The sequence below is a fragment of the Cardiocondyla obscurior genome, linkage group LG04 (assembly GCF_019399895.1).
Source record: "Cardiocondyla obscurior isolate alpha-2009 linkage group LG04, Cobs3.1, whole genome shotgun sequence".
NCBI classification, from domain to species: Eukaryota; Metazoa; Arthropoda; class Insecta; order Hymenoptera; family Formicidae; genus Cardiocondyla; species Cardiocondyla obscurior.
Window position 1 is genome coordinate 5,430,498 of NC_091867.1, and position 12,162 is coordinate 5,442,659.

At 44.1% G+C, this 12,162-nt stretch overlaps 1 protein-coding gene across 1 annotated transcript; it reads left to right on the forward strand.

The window, feature by feature from the left end:
* The first annotated feature begins 202 nt into the window (after nt 1-202).
* Nucleotides 203-2,001, forward strand: LOC139101813 (uncharacterized). The gene has a single exon (XM_070655239.1). It carries the CDS (start codon nt 299-301, stop codon nt 1,844-1,846), a length of 1,548 nt encoding a protein of 515 aa, XP_070511340.1. The 5' UTR covers nt 203-298; the 3' UTR covers nt 1,847-2,001.
* The last annotated feature ends 10,161 nt before the right edge of the window (nt 2,002-12,162 follow it).

Here is a 12,162-nt window from a genome sequence, read left to right on the forward strand (position 1 = left end):
GGGATGCGAACAATCAGACCGAATACGCGAATGTCGGCTTCGTTCGTAAAAAAAAAAGCAACGTATAAAAGTTTAATTTGATCGCTCTAAATCAGTCAAGTGTCGTTCTAATTAACATTCAGCATTAATTTATTTATTAATTTATTTTCAGTTTTCGATTTATTTGATTTTAGTTTCAAAACTTTGGTATTATAAATAATAAAGGAGTTTCTTTTTTCTTTTTCCTTATTTTAATCCCTGCAATTATTTAAAAAATATAATACACGTATTAATGATTTTCAATCATGTTTAGACCACGATGCCGTGTCTGTCGGCAATGTTTCCGCTGATCTTTATGCTGACTGGAGTTAACGCGGCTGGGATAGGTGAAGCTTGGCAAGTGACGCCGCATGCGAAATCTGTCTATACGGATCATCCGTTCCGACCGCGATCGGACTCTTCAGCGTTCGAAGTTCGCACCGTGAGCGGAGTAGGTCGACTAATACCATTCAACGAATCTCGAAACGTTCAGAAGCATCCGGAGCTCACTACACCGAGTTTAAATGAACCAAACGCCCTGCCAGGAAAAAGCGAAGAGATCCTTCGCGAGAATAAGAACCTCGAGCACTTTCGAAAATTATTGGAGGATTCGTTTGACAATGGCGCGGGTGAAGAGGACATCGTCAAAAGCGGTACCGCACCTATACAAAGAATTTTTCAAAGAACGCTTATGATGAGAATTCTACACGCGGACAAGAACGACGACGACGACGACGACGACAACGTACAAACCACGAGAGGGATCGTACAGCGTATTCGTAGACAAGCGGAGAACGAGACCAGCATGGAGAAGGTCTCATCAACGAAAAACGTACGCGAGGCTCGTATCAACTCTCCCGAAACGTGGTCGACCGCGGCGCAGCCTATTTCGGTTGAATTTCGTCATCGCATCCCCCTAGATCAAGTGATTCAGCAGCAGCAGCAGCAGGAGGAAGAGGAAGCCGCTGCTCTGTCCACCATATACCGTAGGCATCAGGCACCCCGAGTGGACTTTGTGACGGGTCAGCATAATCGGCAGTACCCGGACTATCGCGAGTCCAGAGATCTGCCAATGACCAAGAACTACGACGACTACGATCCAATGTTCTGGTACAGAAACGCGATTCGCGAAAGAGATTACGAGTACCCGTCGTATCGCCGTGGATACAGCTATCAATATCCCGACCGCTACAGGATGGAGAGAGATTACTACACGCGGCCGGTAAGCGATCAGTACTATTACGATCGTTACAGAGACGGCGATCTCGATCTCTACAGAAGTCAACCCGCGCCGAGGCCCAGACGGATCATCTACTACGCTACCTTGCCGGAAGTTGTGAGGAAGCCAGTGGACTCGAGAAATTATCCGCGATACGACGCGAGTGCGACCAGAACGCCGGTCACGCAGGATAGCACCTACAAGCGCATACCCGGTAACGTTGATCCCAGTAAATATCGATACAGACAATCCTACGGCGGTTACGATCCCTACACGAAGAGGTCGAGTTATTACAACCGGTTGTACGACTATTCCGAGGACGATTCACGGCGGGTTCGGGTACCGACCAAGGAGGACTTGAGAAACGACAGATTCGGAGGCGCAAATAGCGATCGGAAAGTGAGCAATCTCGTAGCGATCAGAGATGAATCGGGTAAGCTACCCTGGCCGGTGCAAATCGGCACGGAGGTCAGTATCAAGGATGACGAGAGAATCCCCGGGCGAAAGATCTTTGGCGAATCGAGCATCGGCTATGAGAGATTTCAAAGCGCACAGCTGCAGAAAGCGCCAGACGCAACAGGATCTAGCGAGCTCCAGAGCGACAACTGACATGTTGAAAACTACATCCGTTTACATTTTTAAAAATTTAATTCTAGATTAATTTCTCGAGGGACAACATAGTCGCGATGTTATCAAAGCCGTAACTTTGCAAATGCAATTTTAGAATGTGTAATATTTAAATCACATTCAAGTAATGGATACACAAAAATAAGCATATTTTTTAGAAATTTATAATAATTAAAAATATAATTGTATTAAAAATATTTAAAGGAAGTTAATAAAATTTAATTCCATCGAACTGTCCTATTTAGTTCCTCAAATTAAGAAGTAATTTGTATAATATAAAAAAAAAAATTAAAGTAACCTAATATACGTTTACTTTAATTATATACTTATGTATTAATTTTATTTATCAAATAAAAGTGTATTATAAATATATTATAATGTGTGAAATAGAACTTATTGTCTCCAACTTTATTACTATTTATACATAAAAACCTTCTACACTTTTTAAATATAACTTTTATCAAATAGTACAGTAATAAGTAGACCGATAAATTTTATTAAGAAGAAATTTAATAACTTTTTCAATACTCGAAAGATATCATTACTTTTTATGTTTCAAAATAAATGTAAAGTATATTTAAATCTTTAAATTTACATATTAAAAATACTTGAAATATGAAAAATTTTTTAAGTTAAAAAAAATCGATCGACTATCAGGCATTAGCCATCTATGATCGGTTATGTCTCTTCTGTTAATCCAGTATATCGAAGCTTATCTACTGCACGTAAAGGCTTACCCACAGCAGCGTGTGCTTAACAGCACCTCGTAAATGAACTTATGCGTTACCATGAGAGTGAAATGCTTTAAACACGGTCTGTACGCTATTGCCATCTAATGTAAAATGTTGCAGAACAATACGTCTGTTTCACGTTGATAAAAACAAGAGATTAGATTTAAATATCTGACAATGTAAAATATTCTATTATTTTAAATAAATTTATAAGACATCCGCGCCAAAAAAAATTCAGATATATGTAGATTAGTCGTCATTAATCGAAAGAGATATTGTATAAAGTTTACTTTGTACAATATCTTTTTTTAAAATAATTTTTTGCACGATTGTATTTGTTGCATTCAAATATCGCGATAGCCGAGTACAAAATTTCAACCGATTAATATTTTCAGAAGAATACTTTCTCTTTTACCATTATTAACTTCTGCGATATTAACGAGAGAAAGGAAAAAACAGGCACAGTTTAATAGCCCGCTGAAAGCCTGACATTATTTTCGGTTTCTTCGTCGTCACATCGTTCAAGAAAGTCAGAAATCGCGTCGGCCTTCTGATCGGCGGTATTATCGGGCATTATCGGGCCATATGGAATTTGGGCTTCGAAACAGTCCCGTGCAGGAAATTGCTAACGACCTAAACGTTGGGGCGGCGCGCTGGGACTGTAAGTCCCATGGCCCCAGTTGTGATGGATGGACCTTGGCCTACTCTATAATTTGAAGGCGTTTTATGTGTGGCCCTAACACGTACTCCCTCAATGACCCTCCATATGTCCCAATTGTCGTCCGGCCGGTAACCACCAGCCAGTAAATGGACGTGGCGGCCTTTTATCGCGCTTTCGAGACTCGCGAAAAATAAGCTTTAATAATGCAAAATTATTATGCCCACGGTTGTAATTCGCGATAGCTCATTCGCTATTATTTGCAGCGATATAAACTGTACTTCGAAAAGCAAGGCAAGCGTTACGCCTGTACCAGTTATTCAAAAGCGACACAGCGTCACAGTCTTGACTTTATTTTGAATTCTAATTTTTCTATAGACAATCGCGCAAAATCCAAAAATACGCCCGCGCTCTGTTTGCTCACGCACCGCAATCTCGCTAATCCGAAATTCACGGGTGAAAATTCGGGATAATTATTAAATGTTCGTAAATGCGTGAATAAATTACACGAAATCACGGGAGGCGGGGACAACGGGGTAAGCGGGGAGGAAAACAAAAACTTATAATTCCGCAATTTGCGCCGCGAATTACATAGTTATTTAATAAATTGCTTTACATCTGCTCGCTAGCGTGCTAATTAGTGCCGGCCGCTATTATGCAAATCTTATACGTAGTATAGGCATGGTTAAATGAATACCCAATTAAATTGCAAAGTGAGTGTTCCCAATTTTCCCTATATTTTGCCCTTTGGTACACTAATTAATTTCCACGGTCGAGCTCACTTTATTTACGCGCGACAAACCTCAAAATTGTGGCCGACCGGCCGGTATATTTACGCGAACAGTACGGCGCGCGGGTGCAAAAATAATTTTCGCGCGTGTTACAGCGTACATCGATAAACGCTTATTTCTCGTGCTAATTCTCCTGCCATAAAATCAGTTACAGGAAAAGAAAATTTTTAAAAGAAAAAATTTATCTGAACTAAAAGCCGGTTAAAAAAAAATCGATGAAATAACTAAAATGTTATGAATTAATATCACCGGTAATAATTTTTTTCTTTTTTTATTTGTCCAAAAGAAGTTTTTGATACTTATCGCTTTTGCAATGTGCGTATATTTTCTAAAAGATTTATTTACTTCCGCATGTTTTTAGGTTTCAAAGATGATCTTTAAAGATCATCATGTTGGAATAATTACGCATTCACGCTGATTGTCTAGTAGCAAGCAGTCTCTCCCATTTTATTACCATTTTATTACCATCTTTTACACGGTAAGGTCAGTATACGTCTCCGGGCGTGACAAAAATTGCTCGAGCTAAGAAGCGAAACGTAACGAAGCGTTCCATCGTCGGTCAAGTCCCGATACGCAAGAACGGTCAGGGGTTGTTGGGCCACCCTACCACCGGTAAACGTAGTAACGTGAAATTATTGTGGATAATATGCGGATAGTTAGTCCGCGATTAGTCTGTCCGGCGGATTGTATTCCTTTCCCCTTTCCATTCCCGCGGGCGGCCTGCCGTGATAAATGACCGAATCCTCCGGAGTTTTTAACCGCGAGCCGTTCCCGCTCAAAGGTTCTCCCGTTCCATCTTTTTCTCTCTTTCCCTACTCGCGACTCTTTCCGTCCCACCACTGAAACCGAAGGTTATCGCCACAATTTTGCTGTAAATCACGTAAACGTTGACGTAAACGCCATGAGTAATTAGATATTCCTGCCCGCGATAACCTGAGCTTCTTACATCAGCATCTCCGATCTTTACCGAGAGCTCTTCCTCCGTGACAAAAAAAAAAAGAAAAAAAAATTGTTAACTCTCCGTATCCCGACGCTTTTAGCACGCCAATAAACGCCACAATAATTATATTTACGATCACCGGTTATTAAAATTAAAAGGACATTTCGTGACAGTTAGAAGAAAACGGAGGGAAAGGTCTTCGCCGTTGTTTCGAGTCTCCCTCCCGTGTTATAACATTGCTAATCCATCGGCTACTTACTCCGCAGTGACTTTCGGCGAGGGTGAAACCGATGAGCTCACCACCGCGGGGGTTTCGGTGTAGATTGCGACCCACGCCTAATTTTGAGACTCACCGTTGTTTATTACCGAATCCTTTTAGCGTCGAATAGGGTGCCGGATGGGTTCCACATCCCCCCTTTTTTTTTTTCTTACCGCGTAAAGAAAGAGCGCCGAAGACGCTGGTCGTTCGACATTAAAGAGGGAGCCCCGGGAAAGAAAAATCCGCCGTAATTGCAAACGGTGCAAGCCGTAGCTCGATCGCGATATATAAACTTTAAAACCCCTGTCATAATCGTCTTAAAGGATTAAATGAAACGGTCTCAGTGAATCTTGCAATTATTTCGCGGATATCTCAAAGATAAATACCTTGCGTTTACAACAAATAAATAAATTGATGCTAAAATATATTCCGTAATACACCGTGCATAAAAGACAGGGTTTCTCTTACAGTTTATATTGCGCGTTTAGAAAATTTATGCCGCTCCAAAGATATATGAGTTCAATCGTAACTCTCGTGCGGTACTCTAGGGTTAATGCGACGCGAAATGACGAAGCTAGCCGCGAGGCATTCGACGAGATCGTTAGGGACACACCCGCGGAAAACACGGGTGGGCAGCGTCGTATGACTTGGCATTAAAATCGCATTTGCCGCTTTTCCATGTTCCCCCCACTGCGTTTATTAAACAGTTAGTTTGACCCTAAAGCGAAGCATTTAACGTTGAGAAACTGTGAGAGAAAGAGACGACCGATTGCACTGCTTGCGAGAAGCTGATTTAAAAAGCAAGTTGAGAAAAATCAGCGAAAGAAAAAAAAAACGTGTCTCGTACATTTTTATTTATATTAAAATAAAAAAGAAAAAAAAAACCTACCAAAAATATTATGTAATTTTATTTAAGAAATTACTTAAAAAGTTTAGATTGTAATTTTATCGAAATTCTTTCGTTTTCCACAGTGTCTAATCTGCTCAAAGTAAATCAGACCGGCTTTGATCTCCGGCGCAATAACAGTTAAGCGTTTACAAAATCACCGAGTGCATTATTTGCGGCCTACACACACCGCGATGCCGGCGACCACCGATCACCGATCAACGTCCATCCATACCGTCGTGCGTCCATTCGAAGTCGCCCGGTTCGAAGGGAGGAAAACGGCGAGTGCGCATCGGTTCCCTCGTTTCATCGGGCTCTCCAATAAGAGTACACCTATAATTTGTAACGTGGCTCGGGTACCGGCCTAATGGAAAAATGCGTTCCGGCCAATTTTACGCGCAGCCGTCAGGCCAGGATGTTGGCCGCGGTACCGGCGCGGAGAAGAGAGGAAGGAACGAGGTGGAGGAAGAGTAAAGCGAAAGAGAACGGCGAACGAGAGAGAGAAAGAGCGAGAAAAAGGGCGAAAAAGAGACGGGAAAAAGGAAGAGAGAAGGAGAGACGAGCGGAAGAAGAAGCAAACGACGAAGAGAACCGAGAGCGAAGGCAGGAAGAAGCCTTCTGCAACTGCGCGAAAGATGTACACCTTGCGAAAGGCAAGAGCGACGGTGGTAGGACCGAGGGGCGGAGGAGTGGATACGGGTGGTGGATTTAAATGCGTTACAAAAGAAGTAAATCTGTAATAGGATTATAATGCTGGATCTTTTTCTCTCTCTCCTTCGTTCCCTTCTGCCTCCTTCTTTCTCTCCTCTCCTCTGTCCGAACGCGGGCGTGGCGCTTGTTGCACCGTTGGACTTCCTCGTCTCGAAGCACTTACGAGGTGGCCCTTCGAGTGGTTCGATTAAGCGGCTCAGGTCGCGTGGAGCACGGCGCATATTACTTCACCGAAGAGCGTTCTCGCATGCTCTCGCACACACGTCGCCGACTTTGATGACGATATGGCCCATTTCGACCGGTCAATCTTCGAACGATATCGCGTACAACAGCAACCGCCGTCGTATAAGGGTTCATAACGCCGCTAAATTATGGAATTAAATAAAAATAAATGGGAAGATCAGCGGAGAGTGAATTGTTATCGATGTCAAAAAGGTTGGAAACCTGACGAACGTTTACAAGAATTATCTTTCATTCTATTAATGCGTTCGCGCGCAGGTGAACGTGCAGTGTGCTGAATTCAATTTTGCGAAAATGTATCTCTTTTTTTTTTTTACCCTCCCGCGAAATATCGCCGTCGGTCTGACAGGGATTAGAATTACTCCGGGTCTGGAAATCTGATTTATGTGCTCGAAATACTTTACTCGCGCAACACAAAACGGCCTCGCGCGTCCGGGAAGCGCTCAATCATACCGGGACTGATTAACAGGCGTGTCGGTACAGTTTTCCAAAGACAATTATTTAACTTGCCAATATTGAACAGCATTCAATTAGAGGCAAATCGAAATGAACACTGAATGATTCGAGTGCATGGTGCACGCGTGTGCGCTATCCTGCGATACCGCATCGATTTTAAATCCCCGCATAATCCTACAATCTGTAAATGAAAATCTGTCGGCGATACCCTGAAATGGTTACATGGATGGAGGTTATCGCGTAACATTTCCTCGCCGCAGAGACGCGGATGAAGGCAGGTTGATAATTTTTTATCTTAATACTCCGTACAACATCAAATAACAGAACTTCTCGCCAACAAAACGGCGATATTCACCCCAAAAAAATTTTTTTTTTAACAAATTTATGTAAAATTATGTTTAACTTTATTCGTGCTTTCATCTCAACGTACGTTTTAAACGAATAAAAAAATGTAAAAATTGTCTTGTTCTTCAAAAGTAATATTTTATCGGAGTAGTCAATTGTATTCATTGGCATCGACGTTGCAAGCTTAACAAACGCGAATAACTTGGCGACGAGTGCCAGCGAGCATAATTCTCGACCGAAGGACTGTCGTGGATGTGCGTTTAAACGGTCTCGCGATAGTGCGGTCGTTATATTGCACGTGGCTTTTGATTAATAACGCCGCAATGGGGCGAGAAAGACGCCGAGGATAAAGGGCACGGAGTTGAGAACGGGAAGAAACGAGAAGGAAAGAGGGTATATCATAGTCCTGTGTACCATAACCGAGTAACAAGCCAACAGGCGCTTCTCCCCCACCCCCCGGACGTAAAGATGTCTCGGCGGTCGGCTCGGTTATATCTTCATTATAAGCCCGGCGGAGTTACGTACTGCCGCGGCTCGTGGTGTTCAAAATTATGCGCCGCCCGGAGTTATCACTGCCTTCGGGGTAGGCGTACGAATAATTGGCTTCCACCCATATAATACACTCCATACATCTCGCCACGGCGCCCTCGACGCATCTCACTATGCCCTACGTTGCGATTCGAGGGGGAGGGTATCATGTGCGTGCTCGTTTTCAATCGAGAATAATAAGAAAATAAATATGTATTATAGATGAGCGGCTTGTCAACGCAGGCAGAGCTTCACGCTGCGCTCACGTCGCGATTTTCGATTATCTTTGTTACCTTCTGCATTAAAGTCGTTATCGTGACAAAACTCAATTAACAAGATGTGTATAACTTTTCCAGAACGAACGTTTTACGATCAAAGTAATCGCGACACGTTACACTTGGCAAACCGGGCGTTTCTCTGCTCACTTGTGAGCTTCGTGCGCGTTGCACTTTTTGCCCTCGAAGTCCGTCGTGTCGGGCCGGGTTTATCGAACCCGCGTCGTTGGCCGCCGACGATTCGGAATCCCCCGCGTTTCCTTACGAAACGAACGGAATGCATAAGTATTTCCGGCGATATTCCACGGAGCGCGCGGAGGGAGGATTCTCCGCGGCGACTTCCGCTTGCGCGAGGCGAGCTAGTGTCCCTAATTACCGTGTCGGGTTCATGAATACGATTGCCGCCACCGCACGGAAGCTAGCGTGGCGTCACTGGCTGTTACTACCGCTCATGAATTTATGTATCTGCATTCCCCGACGCTGCCTGGCTCAGAGCACCCCGCAGAAGAAGAAGAGTCGCCTATTGTCGACGCGGTTCCTTACCCTCTACGAAATCTCAGGCCTCGCTACTACGAGAAGAATGTCGCGCCGCGATCATTCGGTTCGACTGACCGGCACACACCACCGACGGTTGCCTTTGCTACTACAGGTCGATCGAGTCGTCAAACCCCCAGAAGAAACAATCAGCGTGTGAGAAAAAGATCTCACGCGAGACTAATTCCAGATTTTAAAAGTCAAGTTCGACAATAAAATTTCAACCTATTAATTCCGCAACGATTAAATGTCAGTGATTTTTACTAATAGAGCAATAGCGCGTTATTAAGTGCGCTCTAAAACAATACGAGATCGTATATCTACCTGCGCATTGTCATCGCGCTCGTATCAATCGAATTTAATGACGTGTTATCCTTCGTTAAGAGGAGAGACTCCGCGATTGTAATTTCACATCGCGCTTTCATTACACGCGGAAAAGAGCGCGCGGCGTTACGGTTACAATGTTCGCAATTCATACGATTCCGCCGCCTCGTTTCCTGTTATTTTTACTCGCAAAACGGAAATTAAGTCCCGTGAGCTGCCGCGTGCGTTAACATCGCCGGCGTAGGAGAGCTACAACGGCAGACGAGAGCAATCTTTATCTTCGGCAGATCTGAGAAACGACAACGTGCTCCGTTTCGCCGGCACTCCTGCTTGAGCGGTGTCGTTATTAATCATTTCCTTATTTGCACGATATGCCAAGACTCATTTGTATAATATCGCGGCGTCATAAATAAATATCGCGCGTAAGATTGGCGCGGCGAATGCGCTAACCAGATTGATGGCGTTCCACATCCGTTTGTTCATTTCAAACGTTAACTTTGTATACAATTTGAAGGAAGCCTACAGATAATTTCCCATAAAGTAACATGACTCGCCGATCGCACAAATGCATGTTTAACGTCACGAGCTATCGGGATCTATGATCGTCGCGTGATTACCTCTGTAAAAATACGGCAGCTTCTGCGATTTTTCATATAATGCAACGACGATAAAGTATTTGATACTCCGATAAAAATATAATTTCGAAGAACAGAGATTGCATCGAATAATTGCAATGTACCTTGTGTGTGATTTTACTTTATTATACGGAAAGAGAGGGATTCGCTTCGGAAACACGCACACACGTCCGCGAAACAATCGTGAATGTTTTTCCAACATTTCTTAGCGCTTAATAAAGACCATTTTAATTAGCGCAATTATGTTTGCTAATTGATTTTTATTTTCTGCTTTACGCGGCATTTGAAAGAGTCGTTTTGAATTAGGCAATTTTTTTTTTCCTTTCTTACACTTATTAGAAAGTTCCGCGAGAGACAGCGAGTCCTTTGATAAACTCAAACTCGCCATAATTGAAAAGGATTGATTACGACAGCGGAACAGATTCCGCTGTGCATTATACGTGATTAATATATGGCGGGACGTAAATTAAAACGGGGCAGGCGTTCGTCGGCGTGGCGGATATGCGCTTATTTACTCGTAGTGACATCGTACCCGTATTTATATGCGAGAATACCGTCTTCGCGATTAATCGAGGCGCGAGTATGCGTGCCAGCGCGGCGATGGACAGAGGAAACCGTCGCGATTTAACATATTAGCGTTAATTAAGGCAATTATGTCTCCGCGTCGTGAGCATGAGAGTGTGTCCGCTATCCGCTCGACTCATCCATATTCAGCAGTCATTTCCGACCGGGGGTTATACATACACACTCGAGGAGGTGAGAGAGAGAGAGAGAGAGAAAAAAGACTAGAAACAACGCTATATACAACGCCGTGTTCCTTATTGCCTTCGCAGTGTCGCATGTTGACAGTCACCGTGGGATTATTCCGTTCACCATCGTCACGAGAGATCGGGGACGCAGTAACGTAACCGCGTTCTCCACGGTCTCTTCATGTGTTCTCTCTGTCTTATCCGTCTCTCTCCCTCGATCACGTTCCTCCTTGTCCTCACCTCGCACTCGCCTACGAAGCTTCCATTAGAAATTTGCATTGAGAAGCCGTGCCGCCGCGTAGGAAGTCCTTACCTCCCCGTGTAATTATCGCGGCGATAATAACGAGATCGTAATGAGGATCATCACGCGGTCGGCGGGCTAGCGGGCACTTTGTCGTTAGTGCTTGAGTAATACCGCGATTTACCTCGCGACGCTCAAGTGTACGCGAGTGACGCGTAACGACACGCTCTTTTCCGTGCCGACCTCTTAATCGCTCTCATTATTCAATGCTAATACTTGAAAAAGTGTCGTGAATAAAAGATCTGAACAAACGAAATTAAATATGCTTCAAGTTATTAACCCCTGTTCTGCCTATTAATATTTCCTGCGAATAATACTTTTTATTTTTAATTAATAATAAAAATATTAGAGTGATTATAAAAATATAGTATATTTTATATCAAAATGCAGCATTACGATGGATCGAAATTTCGTTCGGAGCGCGACGTTTGGTTATCGGCGAATCGCACGTATGAGGAATCGGAAAGTCTGGCGATGTCTAAAATTGGACGAGCGGGCAGTCGATACTCGTGATAGTGATAGCGCGCGGCGATGGCGGTGTGGAGACGTGTTGCGCAAAAAGCGAGGAAAAAAGAAGAACGACGGAGGAGAGAAAAGCAAAGAGGAACGGTGGAGGGAATACCGGGGGAGAAGAACGGGGGATGCGAGGCGGCAGTTAAAAGAGGCAGGGTGAGAGTCGGGCCAAGCCAGCTAGCTGGCCGGGTAGATGCAGACAGAGAATTCACGGGGTGGGTGGACGGAAGAGGGTGAAGACGACAAGGCAGGAGACGGCGAGGGGGCACAAGGGGGACGGGAGGGTGGAAGGTGAGTGGCGAGACGGTGGCGGGTGAGAGAGAACGGAGGATAGGAGAAAACCGGGCACGTCTAGGTTTTGCTATGACCAATGGCAGACGGGGACACAGCGCGCGCCGTTCGTATCGATCCAAGGGAGACTG

Excerpts from the sequence above, each read along its gene's own strand:
- LOC139101813 (XM_070655239.1), top strand. The coding sequence starts at position 299 with ATGCCGTGTCTGTCGGCAATGTTTCCGCTGATCTTTATGCTGACTGGA.